General features: G+C 55.7%; 2 protein-coding genes across 2 annotated transcripts in view; one reads left to right on the top strand and one right to left on the bottom strand.

Annotated features, from left to right (window-relative positions):
- Positions 1–2381: 2381 nt before the first annotated feature.
- Positions 2382–8138, top strand: LOC120370819 (platelet-derived growth factor receptor-like protein). Its single transcript, XM_039486024.1, has 6 exons — positions 2382–2510; positions 3850–4195; positions 5311–5462; positions 5676–5969; positions 6742–6881; positions 7773–8138. The coding sequence occupies exons 1-6, from the start codon at positions 2456–2458 to the stop codon at positions 7992–7994; spliced, it is 1209 nt and encodes a 402-aa protein (XP_039341958.1). The 5' UTR covers positions 2382–2455; the 3' UTR covers positions 7995–8138.
- Positions 8139–10499: 2361 nt separating this feature from the next.
- CCDC69 (coiled-coil domain containing 69) overlaps positions 10500–14851 on the bottom strand; it is a 28788-nt gene continuing 24436 nt past the window's right edge. Inside the window, exon 10 of the mRNA XM_039486025.1 lies at positions 10500–12633. The gene's annotated coding sequence lies outside the window, so the exon portion shown is untranslated. The remainder of the gene's footprint in view (positions 12634–14851) is intronic.

Below are 14851 nucleotides of genomic sequence, written 5' to 3'. Positions count from 1 at the left end.
TTGACGGAGCTCTGCTGGGGCCCAGGACTGGAAAAGCAGGGGTGCTGCTGGTCATGTCGGGGGTGCATTGGCTGAGCTGAGTTGGGGCTGGGAGGGGAAGCAGGCATGGCTCTCTCCGTCTCTGACTTCCACAAAGACTAAAGCTCACCCGAGGCTTTATTGATGCTCTGGAAACTTTGTTTGGGCCTATGGAACATGAACGAGTCTGAGGTTAAACTCAGCGAAAATAACTTCTTCCCAATGTGCTTCTCCCCCACCCCCTCCAGCCCCCTTCTCACCTGGTGGTCAGGGAGCACAGCGACCCCACAGCCACAACATTCTTGGCCATGCTCCAACCAATGCATTCGAACACCACTGGCAGTGGGCTCCTGGGGTCCAAGAGGTGGTGCGGCACCATGAGAGTCAGGGCAGCCGAAACCCCGGAGTATGCCAGGAAGCAGACCAAGAGGGAGATGACGATCCCTGTTGGGATGGATTTCTGGGGGTTCTTCACTTCCTCCCCTGGGAAAGGCACGCTTGGCTGGTCAATGCAGGCATCAGCAATCCTTGTTCTTTATTGGGCCTGTGGCCCCTGCTGGCAGCTGCAGTATTGTGGCACCTACAAGGAACGGACTGGAGACTTCTCTTCCTCTCCTGCCGGCCAGCCTCCTGAATGCATCCGAGGCCTCTGTGTGGTCCATTCCCCACTAGAGCAGTCAGAGCGAGGGGTGTGTCTGGCAGGTTCAGCCCAGGGCTGGGAGCCAGGAACACCTCAGTTCTGACTTTGGCATCTGTACCAACTCCTTCTGTGGCCTTGGGCAAAGTCACTGACCCTCCCTGCCTCAGTTTCCCTATTTGTCCAATGGGGATAATACTTCTCTTATTTTTCCCCTTCTCCCTTACCCATGGTAGCAATGCACTTGAACCCAACAAAAGCATAGAAGCAGGTCCCGCCATCGTCCCACAGGGAATTAACCTGCAGCTCTCCATGGAAGCTCAGAAACGGGGCTTCTCCAGCAAATATACATAAAAAGTCAACACTGAATATTTCCTCTGCCCACAAGCAGCTCTAACCCTAACCCTAAATCTCCCCCAAACCGCAGGGACACTCCACGCCACGTTGTGTCCCCCTTTAAGGCCCCACAGCCCCCATATCTAGTTAATATGTGCACCCATCTTCCAGGTTGCGGGGATGGCCTTTGTTCCACAAGTTTGCCCAGCATCCTGCAGAACTGTCCTACCACAGAGAGGCCCCATGAATCAGGGCTTAATTTGTAATGGAAGAGAGGCCAGGGATCAAGCAATTGTTTTACATTCACAATGGATACAGCAAACCCAGAGGTGCCGGGGCGCTGAACTGCCAGGCCCAGAGGTGCCGGGGCTCTGAACTGCCAGGCCCAGAGGTGCTGGGGCTCTGAACTGCCAGGCCTAAAGGTGCCAGGGCTCTGAACTGCCAGGCCCAGAGGTGCCGGGGCTCTGAACTGCCAGGCCCAGAGGTGCCGGGGCTCTGAACTGCCAGGCCCAGAGGTGCCGGGGCTCTGAACTGCCAGGCCCAGAGGTGCCGGGGCTCTGAACTGCCAGGCCCAGAGGTGCTGGGGCTCTGAACTGCCAGGCCCAGAGGTGCTGGGGCTCTGAACTGCCTGGCCTAGAGGTGTCGAGGCTCTGAACTGCCAGGCCTGGTCTTGCCACTGTCTCACTGAGTTTCCTTGGGCTAGTCAATTCATCTCCTAGTACCTTGGCTTCCCCTGCTGTACAGCAGGGATGGTGCTTTGAGATCGGAGGATGAACAGTGCCGTGTAGGAGCAAAGTATTCTATTATTCCAGGCCGCTGGCCTATACTGTGTTACACTCTGTGACATGATCTTGCACTGCAACATTTACCCTTCACTACTGTGTATCAAAGGGTAATAGCTGGAAGGGGAAGCAAACCACAGGATTCAAACAAGAAGCTCCCCTTCACCCACACTGTGTTATCACCATTGTCGGGGTAGTTAGTACCCAGTGTCTTCCCTCGGGATTGGCACCCCACTGTGCTAGGAGTTTGTTCAAACACTGGGGGAGAGCTGGCCCCTTCCCAAAGCGCTTTGCATCTAACCACTCCACCTGCCCCAGGCTCTTGGACCAGGCATCGCCTGGAAACGGAGTAGGTGGACACTGTTTTCTTTTTAAGCCTGGAGTGTGACTGCTGGAGCCAGGCTTTGAATAGCTCCATTCATCACCTCCGAAGGAACCTGAATGCCTTCATGGCACGCGGGGGTGAAAGGAATTTTGTTTAACGAGGCGAAGAGTCAAGCCTTTGATTTGCTTTGAAATCTCTCCCCTTCATCTCCCGAGTCCCCCGGACTCTCCGTCCCCGCAGCGCCCCCTCCTCCCTCTTGGAAGGAACAGGAGAGTGTGGAATTGCTGTGAAGCTGTGAACAGTTGCAGCTGCTGCAGCCTCACTTCAGCAGTGCAGCTCCCTGGTGTTTGCCCCAGCATGAACTCCAAGGCCCTGGCTGTCCTGGGCTGCAGCCTTCTCCTCCTCATCTTGGGTAAGTCTTGCTTTAATGACTCCTTCCCTTCCTCCTACTCATTTCCCAAGCCCATACGCTTCCCTCTCCATCCCTAGCTTGGTGCTCCTCGCATTCCTCAGTGGCCTACACAAGGATGCCTTGTTGGAGGGCAGGGCAGCATGCTGGAAAGTCCCTTATTGCCTGCAACACCAGCAGGAACTCAGGGACTGTGGCTGTATCGGGACTTGCTTCTGCAGCTTTGGTCAGGCCGTGGTACTGGAACAGCTTTGCCAATGGGCCGCAGCCCCAATTATTTTGGTTTGGGCGTCATCAAGGGAAAGATCCCAGGTTTTGCTGGCTTTGTGGGTCAGCATAAAATGAAGCTGGATGAGCTTCCCTTCAGACATGCATCATGTACAGGAGCCATCTCTTCCCTGGCTAGAGAAGAAGGATACATAGGAGGGTTGTGAGCCAGGCTGATGGCTTGGCAGATTTGGGAGCTCCACATCTAAGTTAGGATGCCCAATTTCTTGCTCTCTGCCAGGTGCATCCCAGATGTCCTGTGCTTGGGTGGGTGCATGTGGGGATCACAGGTAGGAGGCAAACGCTATGTGTTACACAAATGCCTCCCAACAATCAATGAACAGAGAGCAGGCAAACCAGTGAGTGAACAGAGAGACCTCTTGTCTGCTCAGCTACGACACTGTCACAGCATCCTCCTGTGCCAATTCCCAGAAGTAGCTTAGAGTAGGAAGAGAAGTAACCCTACTAGGTAAAGTCTTGTCTTATATGGCACAGGGATCCTGCCAGTCATGTCCTTTGCACGGTGAGTAGGTAAGAATGTCCTTGGTAAATAATGTTACCCTGCAAGAATTGCAGATTTCTGCCCCTTAGGGGATATGACATTTGGGACCCGATTTCCAGAACTGGTCTCTGATTTTGAACCCGTTACTGATTATGGTCATTGTATCAGGCACACTCCCATTTTGAATATGCAAACAGCCTTTTGTGGATGTGAATTCAGGGATCCAAGAACCCAGGGCCAGATGCTCAGCTGGTGAAACGACACTGATGAACATCAGCTGAGGCGCTGGGCCACATTCCGGTCAACGTGTTGTGGTAAACTGGTGCCTCCCCTTCATTTTGTTGGCTCAGCTGCACACACAGAAATGGGGCATCTCATAACCGGCCCCTTAGTGTGTCCATGAAACCTGTGTTGTGGGTTAGGAGGGAGAATAAACATCCCTGCAAGGCCTGGGACCTGACCCGGCCCTGTTGCTGAACAGCCCAAGAACCTGCAAAGCCACGCTGAGCCCTCTGCCCCGTGGGCCTGTGCCTGCTGCTGCTCTGCTGTCAAACGTGTCTTCTCTGTCCTCAGCTGAATGTCAGGAGAAGGAAAAGCCCCCCAAAGCCACCGAGAAGAAGGTCACAAAAGAGCCCAAGCCAAACAAGCTCAAACCTCCCAAAGCAACAGGTGAAAAGCTCCACCAGGCAGTAGCCAAGCCCCCGAAGGGCAAAGCCCGAGTGAAACCCACAGCCCCTCCCAGCCAGGTGCACCAGCCTGCGTCCATCCTGACTCGGGTGGTGACCAGGGGGCAGTTCCAGAAAGTGCCTGACTCCCTGACGCTGACGGCAGGCGGCACCCTGGAGCTGCGCTGCCGAGGGCGCTCCGTCAGGTGGAGGTTCCCTGCGTACCTGGAGGACGAGGAGGAGGGGCGGCTCAGGTGCGTGTCCGGGATGTGCGACGGGCTCTGGGAGGCTGTCCAGGCCCGGGGTGATTGTCAAGGGCCTGTCATGGATGAGGGGTGAGCAGGGCCTGTGTGGGGTCCATTCCCCCGAGATGCCAAAGGCATCAAATGGCTTCAGTAAATTACATGCAGGAGGCCTGGATTTGGGGATGCTGGGCAGACCCTTGTGCTGGAGGCCAAGCATACAGCAGACGCGTTACCCTGGCATGGACAATCGGAGCTCGTTTAACAGGCCCAAACACACAGACACCCCCTGCTCGCTCTGTGAGATCCGCCAGGGAGCAAAGCTGGCAGGTGCTCAGCCAGGCTCAGGGAGCCCAAGCCTGACATTCAGCTTGAGCCTGGCTGCGGCTTCCATTGCCCGTCCTGCCTTTCACGCCCCACGGCCCTGGGCTGGGGGACAGTGCGAGCTCCACAGCAGGTGGGAGCATGTTAACGGAGGGGCTGTCCCAGGCCCTATCCACCTCTCAGCATTTGGTGCACACTGGCCACGTCTCCGGTTATTAACCACCTCCGGACTTCACCCCTCTGGGTCGGCAGGTAGGTGGGGAGCGTGACACTTGGTGCCCATTGGGAATTGTTACCGTGACCCTGTCAGTCCTTCGGCACAGGCAACGAGGGCACAGGAAGCCCCTTCCCCGGCCCCAGGCCGTCACTGTGGGCGTGGAGATAAGTGGGTGTTTTCCTTCCTCACACAGTGCACAGTCAACCTGTGGAACTCATTGCCAGGGGATGTTGTGAAGGCCAAACTATAATAGGGTGCAAAACAGAATTAGATACATTCATAGAGGATGAGTCCATCAAAGGTTATTAGCCAAGATGGCCAGGGATGCAACCCCATGCTCTGGGTGCCCCAGCCTCTGATTGCCAGAAGCTGGGAGTGGACGGCCGGGGCTGGATCACTTGATAACTGCCTTGTTCTGTTCATTCCCTCTGAAGCACCTGGCTTTGGCCATTATCAGCGACAGGATACTGGGTGAGATGGACCATTGGTCTGACCCAGTCTGGACATTCTTATGTTTCATGCTTGATGCAGAGGCCCAGGGTGACTCTCCTGGAGTCTGAACGGGGCCCTCTCCCCTCTGTTTCAGAATCAAGCACTTTGAGAGGCACAGCCAGCTGCTGGTGGTGAACTCCAGGGCTGCAGACACTGGCGAGTACAGCTGCTGGTCCTTCCAGTGCCGGGACAGCGAGTGCCAGGACGGAGAGGACAGGACGGGCAAGGCTTTCATCTTCTTCACAGGTCAGGCTTCTGCGCTTAGACCGATTTGGGGCAGGCAGGGGACTTGAGACAGAGAGCATCAGCATCTGCTCTCGTTATCCAGTGGACAGGGAAGCCCCAGGTCAAGCCTGCTGGGGGCTAGGGCATGTTACACAGGAGGCTGGCGCAGGTGGAGAGCCGGGAAGTGTCTCCCTGCCTCCAGGATGTAACCCCGCTGCCCTCCTCCCTCCCCAGACCCCCAGGAGCTGTTTGTGCCGACGGAGGATTACTACGAAGTGGTCCAGCTGCGCACGAACCATCCCACGCTCCTACCATGCCAGGTGACCAGCCCTCTGGCCAAGGTGACCCTGCACCGTGAATTCCCCCCCGAGGAGGTGGCCGTGGACGGGATTGACATCTCGTACGACGTGAAGAGGGGGTTCGTGATCCACCGCCCACGGCCCTCGTATGCAGGGTCGCTCTTCTGCATGGCCAGCCTAGCCGGCGTGCAGCAGATATCCACCAAGTACATGCTGATCTACATCAACTGTGAGTGAGCGCTGCCTGGCAGGGATGGCAGATCCAGCTGCCAGAGCTGGTTCTGCAGCCCCTAACCTATGTGTTCCTTTGGTTTTGAGACCTCCACCTGCCTGCGTGCTGACATCCATGGCCTTTAGCCAAGCCAGCTTCACCCCTGTCAGCTCAGGACCAACGCTAGCTAGCCAGAAACGGTCCACCACACTAGCAGTGGGGACAGGAATGGGGACACAGAATTCCACCTCTCTCCCTAAGACAGAGCAGGAGGAATTAGCCCACGAGGCTGCGTATTGTTGCCTTCTCCTCACTGTCACTAGCTTTTCTGGGCACTGCTGCGCTCATACAGACCTGCTCATGCAGAGCAGTCCCTCTGCCAGCTGAGCTATCCGGGCATGTTAACTGTGTGCCCCTGGTCACCTGCACCAGTCTGTAATTATGGAGGACCATACACACGCTGATGTACCATTCATCAGCCCACCAGATGAACACACGCCATCCAGCACAAGGAGATGGTAGGTTGCTACATAGACAGAGGTCTCTACGGAGAAGTGGTGACCCCGTTAGCTGGAGATACCTGGTAGCAGGCCTGTCCCTCCCTTAACCCAGCCCTAAAGCCCAGAAGGGTTGGCAGGGAGGTGGTGAGCCGATGGACTCTCAGCACTACGGCTCCCTGAACTGCCATTGGTTGACTAGTCCGTCTCCTACGACCGGGAAGTGGCTAACCCATGGTACTTTGCCGCCCTTCCTAATCCTCCTTCTCACCACTTCACTCTTGCCTTCGCAGACCCTTCCTCTGCTCCCAAACCCACAGTCAGCGCCTCAGCCACCACTGTGCGGGCTGGAGAAAACTTCAACGTGACCTGCACGGTGTTTGGAGAACCAGAAGTCGCGGTCGACTTTACCTGGGAGTATCCGGGGCAGCAGGTAGGGAAGCGAGGTGGCTGGGCGGGAAGGGGGTTGTTAGCCTGATAATACTGAATGGCTCCAACCAAGATCAGGGTCCCATTGCACCAGGCATTGTACCTACAAAGTGTAAGAGGCAGTCCCCGCCCCCCAAGACTTAGTCTAGACAGAGAAAGTGTTTGTGTTTGGGAATAAAGGCCAGAGAGGGAGGATGAGTTGCCCCAGGTCACACAGCAGATCAGAGCCAGAAACAGAACCGAGTTCTCCTGACTCCCAGCCCATGGCGCCGCCCCAGCTAAAAGGGCATAGAGAGAAGAATGGACCTTGTGCTGCACACAACTTTCCTTTCAGGGGCTTCTTCGCTGCAGCTGACCAGCGGCATTTTCCCCACAGGAAACAGCAGAAAGGGCTGATGTGACCCTTGCAGAAGCATGGTTCACTCAGCGCACCAGGGCCAACGAAACAGAACTGAACAGGACATGGGCTGGGGCCTCCAGAATGGTGGATGGTTCCAGTGAAACCAATGGCTGTGGGCAGGGATGGGGTGGGAAATGGGGTGGGGGGAGAATTGGGCTTCATCAGAAATGCACATGGTGCCCTTTTCATGGAGTGGGAGGGGGGTGGTTGGCGGGGCCACCATGCAGACCAGGTGTGAAGCTGAGGTCCCTTCTGCCCATCTCTATGGTGCTCTGTGCATGGAACAGGGGATGGCCCGGGGGGTTGGCTAATAGGCCTCCTCTTGCTACAGCAGATGCCAGTGACCAGGGCTATGCGTGAGGGGCTGTTGAGCATCGGATGAGCCCTTCCTTTGCCTCCAGCCCTGCACTTACCAGCCCCTCGCTCTGCAGGTGGTGCAGGCTGCCTAGGAAGGGAGAGGAGCTCTCCAACCCCCATTCCTCGCTTGCTTTTCAGATTGGCAGGCCCCCCTACAGCCGCGAACGTGCCGACCTGGCACGCCGAGGTGGGCAGGTGCAGCAGGAATCCGAGAGCATCCTCTACATAGATGAGGCCCGTGCGATAGACGAAGGGCTTTACACCTGCAGTGCCATGAACCTACAGGGCACCACCACCGTCTCCACCCGTGTCCAGGTACTTCCAGCCACCCCGGCCCCAAGGGCGGCCCGGACTGGATAGCCCGGCCATGCTACAGACAGGGAGGTCAGCTATGGCAATGCATATAAGTAATAAAAGGACCAGAGATCTCTTTGTGACACAGGCACCAAATTTGCTTCCATTCTCCCTCCTCCCCTTCCTGTGATTTATTTACTCATTAAACTGACCGGCTTCTTCAAAGAGGAGAGACTTGGTTTTGTCCACAGGGTGCACTGAGGGGAGGCGAGAGGCTGCCCCAGGTGAGTCTGGGTCAATGCTGAGCAAGCAGAGCATTTCACTAGGATCCGAGATGGGAAACCAGTCCCTCTGTGCCCAAGCCCTGGAGAGGCACCTTGCTGGCTGGCAGGTTCTCTCACTGCTTCTGCGCTCTTGAGCTCTCAACACAACACCATGGGACATGGGGCCCAGGGTAGCAGAACCACGTCAGCTGGGTCACAGCTGCTGGGAAAGAAAATAGATCTAGGCAAACCTCTCGCAGGTGAAGAGAGAAATGGAAGGTCTAAGCTGCTCCGGTCCAATCCAGAGCGGGGTCTGAACTCCTGCCAGGTTTAGGCCCACTGGGGTCTGGGATTCTGCCCAGCACTCATTGGACACAGAGGGGATCAACAGCAATGTTCAGAACTGTGGGCCCAACCTACCCCAAAGCTCAGGGCTGGTGGGATCCACGATTTGGGGTCAGGCCCAGCTCTAGTTCAGGCTAGCTGCTGGTCGTATCATTTTAGTCACCCATGTACCATGTGTGATCACATATGTGTGTGGATGTGCAGCGTATGGGAGCCTGCAGGGGCATATGCAGAGCCGTCCCTTGGGTCTGGCAAAATGGGGCAACCGCTCTGGGCCCTGCGCTTTGCAAGGCCCCACATTTCAGTGTCTCTGTGTCATGCGGAGGGGTGGGCTGGGGTTAGGGGTGCCTCGTATTTCTTTTTCTTCCTCGGCATTGCAGGGCGGGGGTAGGTCTTGTGTTTAGCACAACGGCATAGGACTCAGGAGACCAGGATTCAGTTCCCAACTCTGCCACTGCTAACCTGGCTGCCCTTGGCAAAGTCACGGAGGGCCAGATTTTCCGAAGAGCTCAGCTCCCTATTCTATCTTGGGGTTCATTCTGCCCATTGCCATTGCCATTCTGCTCAGTTCCTTCCATGTACAATCAGTGGCAACAGAACGGCTCCTGGGAGCCTCTTGGCGTCTCTGTCAACTTCTCCTTTTTTGGGAAAAACTCTGCTTACAGGAGGGATTTTTTAAAAACAAGGGTTAATTTCTCTGTATAGTGGGGTTTATTTAGGCTGCTTCGTTTCAGGGTTTCTTTGATTGGGGAATAAGGGGTGTCGTTTAGGCAGGTTGCTGCCATTGCAACACTGGTGGCCAGGTTTTCAAGAGTTCAGCACCCCATGGGCTCCCAGCCTGCTGAGTTCTTTCAAACATCCTTAGCCTCAGTGCTTCAGTTCCCCAGCTGTAAAATGGGGATAAACACCGTAGCACCCTCCCCCCGCCCCAGATAATTTCACCAGTGCTCGAGGGGCTCACAGACTATAATGATGGGGGCCAGATCTGTAGCTAGAAAACAATTAGTGCAAACTCCCCCCCCCCCCAGCCCGCCCGTTGCTTGTGTGTCTCTGTCCTGACAAGGAGGGGCAGGAGATGGGTAAGACGGTAGCTCAGTCAGTCCTTGGCTTCTCTGCCGAGACCTCTGACAAGGAAGGTAAATCGTGGGGGGTGCTTCCTATGGAGATCTATACGCTAGCCGCAGACCTGAGTCTCAACAGCTCCTTTCTGCCGGGAGGTGGCCCTCGGGGCCCTCCCAGCATGCAGCTGTAGGGTGGGAATCTCCACAGCACTGAGTGCATTAGGAACACGAGTCTACTCTCTCTAACTAGTTTCAGCGAGGGTGCAGTACCTGCCGCAGCACCATTCCAGCTGGGTCCCATTCTGGGTTCTGCAGCTGCTCCTCTGTTCTGGGACGAGGGTTTAACACCCTCCCTCCCAAACACAGGGCAGGTTCTCTGCAGCCCAGCTGTGGTGGGGCTGATAGTTACCACCCTCCCACCAGGCAAGAAAAGGCTAGAGAACAGGGCCCCGGCTCACATGCTGAGGAGCAGCTTGGGAGCACCGCCAGCCTGGGGAGCGACGACGGGCTGGTTTGTTTCTTTTCTGGAAAAGCCTTGGCCACGCAGAGGGTGGGGGCCGGCGTTTCCTGCGGAGCCTGAGAGGCTGCTTCCCTCCTTTGTGTGCGAGAGGGACCCGGCCCCTTCTGAGCCCTGGAATTTCTCTCTTTTCTGTCTGGACTGTTTCATACCCCTGGAAAAGGGCGGACTTTAATGGGTGCAGCCAGAGGGCTGTACCCTACCTCCGGGCCAGGCCACAGGACTGCCGCTGCCCAGGGAGCGATCTACGAGGTAAGTAGCTGCCTGCCCTGACCCCAAGGGGACGACCTCAGACACAACCTTCAACACCGTCCCATTGCAACCCCCCGTAAGAGTCACTGACGCAATCCGTGCCACAAGCCAAAGAAACGCACACACCCCCATGTGGAAAATACTGACATTTCATTCTTTGGGCATCTTCCCGTCCCAGAACTGTATTGTTACAGCCTTTAGCACACACGCGTTACACACACACACTGCTCCACACTCCTGGTGCAAAGCTTAGGGGCAGTCTGTGGCACTAGCTAACGCTCCACTTGGTCTGACAGCACTCGCACGCCCAGTGGAAAGGGCTTGCGTGCATCCAATCAGCACACGTCAGATCCCCAGCCATGCTGCTCTGGGCCGCCATCTCCTCTTGCCCTGATTTACCTGTCTGTGGGGAGCACCGTCAGTGCTCTGGGCACATTAGGGCATGGAGGAGGGGGGAAGGAAAGAGAAGACAGCCAGGGAGGGGGCTGGCTTTACACATACCACTACAAACACAACGGGGACTTAGAAAGAAGAGGAGTACCCTAGAGGAGTAACAGATGCCCCAAAGTTAGCAGCCTCTGTTCGGCTTCCGCAGGAGGAGCTGGTATCACTGTGGCAAAGGGACCCCAGACAAGTCTTAAGATGGATGCCAAGCCCTGTGGCGACTGGGCAGAGCGCCAACCCTAGCAGAGCACAGGCCCAGCTAGTCTCGGCACAGCCACTGTATTCTGAGCGAGTTGTAGGGTGGGACCCAACCATGGTTCAAATTCTAATTCAGCTGAGGGGGGATTAACTCACTGCCACCAGTGCAGGCTTTGGCTCCTCATCTAAGACAGGCCCTGGGAGAGTCTCAGGGCTCTGAGCCCTCGGCGAGGGAGCACACAATTCAGGAGGCCACGTTGTCGTGACGCATCCTTTGACTGTCGCGTTTCTGGGGTGGCCTAGTCTGAGCTCCTAGACATGTGCATCTCTAGTTCTTGAGCCTGCATCAGCGCTCCCTTAGGCTGGGCAGTTGCTCCTGTCACGTCAGTGTAAGCGAAAGGAGAATGGAGCCCACCAGAGCTGCCCCTGCCTGCTGCCCCTCACAGTCTCTCTCTATGCCAACCCCCTCGGAGTGCCCAGGGCTCTGTAAGACATGGGGCCGCAAGGAAAGGTACAAGATGGGGGAGCTGTAATTAGTCAGTACTGAGTGAGCAATGACTTATCCGTTGTTCTCAAGAGCCCCACTAAGTTCCCTTCACTCAGGCCCCTGGGCTCACGGGGCTTCTAGAAAGACTGTCAAAGGTCTGAGACATCTTCAGGGGATCTTGTCTATCCCGCTCACAGACTGAGCTACACAGAGCAGAACAGACTGGTTTCCCCCCAGCCCCCGTTGTGCCAACACAGGCACCGTGCAGACACTCGGCTCTCTGCGAGGATTGACCCTGGAGCAGTTCACGTTCTAGACACAGCTTCTCTCCGCCGGCGCCCCATTTACTCTCAAAGATGGTAGAGGAGAACTACTTGTTAGTTGCGGTGTCAGTAATCTGGAGCGTTTTTGTGCAATGTCTAAAAATCTCTCCTGGGGCTGAGGTTTATAAAGGAAAGAGGCACAGAAGAGAACAAGAAAATGGAAAGATGAGGAGGAAGAGAAGGGACAGGGAAGGAGGGGGGAAGATCTTGAATCCCCCCGCCATGGAAACAGGCATCTCCCAGACACAGAAAAGCCTCATTTCACTGTGAAAATGGTGACCTTTCTTTGGGAAAATGGCCAATTTTCACCTGAAGCAAATTCCTGATTTGCCCACGTTTCTTAGTGGGCTGAACGGAATCTCGTGACTCTCTGAGCCCAGCCTGCTAGCACAGAAATGACGACAAAATGTCCACGTGGGCCAAACTCTCACCAAAGAAACAGCCATTCTCCCAGGTGAATCACGGCCAGGCTGACAGGGGTGGGTCTGCCCAGCCCAGTCGTGCGCGAGAACAAACTGGGAACAAACTCTTTCCACCTGACAAACAGGACAATGGGAGCTGGAGGCACTGGGGCTCACTGGTTGAGAATTTTCACCGTTAGTGGTGTATGGGCCTGAGTGGACAAGATGCCCGGTGGCCGTGACTCCAGTGTGAAGTGAGCGTGGGGTTTCCAGAGTTCACAGCTGCTTGTTCGCAGCCATCGTGTGTTCTTCCAGGATCACGGCCACTTCCACAGCGACGGTGGGGAGGAGTAAACAGCAGGAACAGGTGAGCTCGCAAGGAAAAAAGATTCTTTTCCAGGAGGTGTCCTGTAGCTACGAGAGAGTGAGGGGGTTGTAGTAAGATGAGGCCCTGAAACAAACTCTTGTATCAAAGGCCCAGTCTGAGGCCTGAAGCCTGAACCAAAGTACTTCCAGGCATTGCTAAGCAAAAGCTGGGCTGTGAGCCAGAGGCAGGCCCTGCTCACAGAAGCTGGTGAGAAGAGGGTTTTAGAAGCAGGTGCATTCACATATAAGTGCTAATGAGAGGAACTTGTGCCAAGATGGCACCTGGACATCTCGATACAAGGACACTCCACAGACATAACAAGGAACAGGCAGGTGAATCTTAATGACAGGGTCAAAAGGACAGCATGATGGATAGATTTGTTTGAAACAACATGATCAAAGGAGGAGACAGCCCCTAATGAGCCAGGGGGCTGTACCTCAATACGTCAGGAGGGATGAGTAATCTGTCCTGTAACTATAAAAGTAGGCCCCGGAGTGCGCATCTTTGTCCAGCCTAAGGGGCAGTGGAAAGTCCCGCCACTGACTGAGCTGTGTCCATTGCCAGGGGGCACAAATTCATAGTATGTCTTGTAGAGTCTACAGGAAACTATTACTGTGCTTCGTTTGACAATAAACCTGGCTCGGGTTCCTTTGTACCTTACTAGAGTCTGTGGTCTTTGGGGTTCGCTGTGTCAGCGATCTGCGCAGAGCTGGGGCAGCACACAGAGGGAACACGCACGCAGCCGACTGATATCATCATCAAACAACAGCAGAGCACCACACCGGTAGCTACTGACAACAGGGGCGAGTCTAGAGTGCAGCGGACAATGCTTTGCAAACGACCGGGAGGCATCAGGGGCTCTTTGTACAGAGCGAATCCGATATGACATCAAGGGGCCAGAGTCATATTTACAAAAAGGCTCCTTGACACCACACTGGCAAGTGGAAAGGGCTCTTAAAGGGGGAATAAATTACATTTGTGCCTCCTTTCCTTCTTTTACCCTGCCAGAGCGGTGTAAAGGAGCCCTAGTGCAAGAGGAGATCTGGCCCTGTGATGGGGTATAAACCTCCAGCTTGTTTAACCCAGCCTGAGCCCTGTTAGGCCATGAGGTGGCAGCTGGAGGGGTGTTAGATGTAACTGGAGCTGGGCTTTTACAAGGGAAGGTGCAGAGCAGAAAGGCAGGCCAAGGAGGAGACCCAGGAGAGAGGTAGACCCAGGGCTGTCCTCTCTTGGGCAAAGGGCAGAGAGGAGGTGCAGAACTAGAAAGTGACAGGAGGCAGTGACAGCAAAGTCTAAGGGGGATTTGGACTGAAGCTTGGAGGACTGCGACGAGGAGCTGCAGAAGGTGACAGGCACCTGCGGCAGCCCCTGAGGAGGGGAGATTCCAGGGAGGGAAGCCCTGGGAGGCAGTGCTCTGAAACAAGTGCAAAAGAGAACTCGGCAGGCTGTGGGCTGAACTCTGGCAAGAAGCCAACAGGAAGGAGGACCTGGGACCTGGAAGAGAAGCCGAGGCTGTTAGGGAAGCCACCGGGGCCATGGACAATCAAAAGGTGAAGGCTACAGGAGATGGTAATTCTCACTGCAGTGGTAATGGTAATTATTGGAGATATACCAATCTCCTAGAACTGGAAGGGACCTTGAAAGGTCATCAAGTCCAGCCCCCTGCCTTCACTAGCAGGACCAATTTTTGCCCCAGATCCCTAAGTGGCCTCCTCAAGGATTGAGCTCACAACCCTGGGTTTAGCAGGCCAATGCTCAAACCACTGAGCTATCCCTCCCCCTCCCCAGTGGCCCCAAGGAAGGTTCATTATGGAGCTGGGAGCTAGAAAGGACCAGCATGGCAGGAGACATGGGGTTCGCCAGGGTTGAGCAAAGTCCTGGGAGCTGAGCGGGACTAGACAAGCAGCCCCGCTCACAGGAGGAAACTCCCCAGTCACCCTCCATGGGCCTATGTAACCTAGTCATTGGGCACCAGGAGCTCTAGGCCAGTCCCTGTACATGTGCACCCCATCTCCTCCCCAGAGGTGCTACTGGACCACATGATCCACCCGCAGGCAGGGCTGGGATTTCTGAGATGGGGCATGTTTGCTACAATCCATCTTCCCCTCTGCTGCTCTCCAAACTCCTGCTGAAAGCGCTTCCTGGTCCAGCTCCGGTTGCCATTGCCATGCGGTTTCCAGGGATAGGCAGGTCCATGGGCAACCCTATGGAGCTGGAACCTGGGCAGTGAGCGCAGCAGGGAGAGACAAGCTCTGCCCACCTCTC

Source organism: Mauremys reevesii, linkage group 8, assembly GCF_016161935.1.
Source record: "Mauremys reevesii isolate NIE-2019 linkage group 8, ASM1616193v1, whole genome shotgun sequence".
NCBI lineage: Eukaryota > Metazoa > Chordata > Testudines > Geoemydidae > Mauremys > Mauremys reevesii.
This window is presented reverse-complemented; position numbering and strand designations above follow the sequence as displayed.

Coding starts and splice junctions, on each gene's coding strand:
- LOC120370819 (XM_039486024.1), top strand. CDS start 2,456: ATGAACTCCAAGGCCCTGGCTGTCCTGGGCTGCAGCCTTCTCCTCCTC. Junction 2,511..3,849: donor CCTTCTCCTCCTCATCTTGG/GTAAGTCTTGCT, acceptor CTCTGTCCTCAG/CTGAATGTCAGGAGAAGGAA. Junction 5,463..5,675: donor GGCTTTCATCTTCTTCACAG/GTCAGGCTTCTG, acceptor CTCCCTCCCCAG/ACCCCCAGGAGCTGTTTGTG.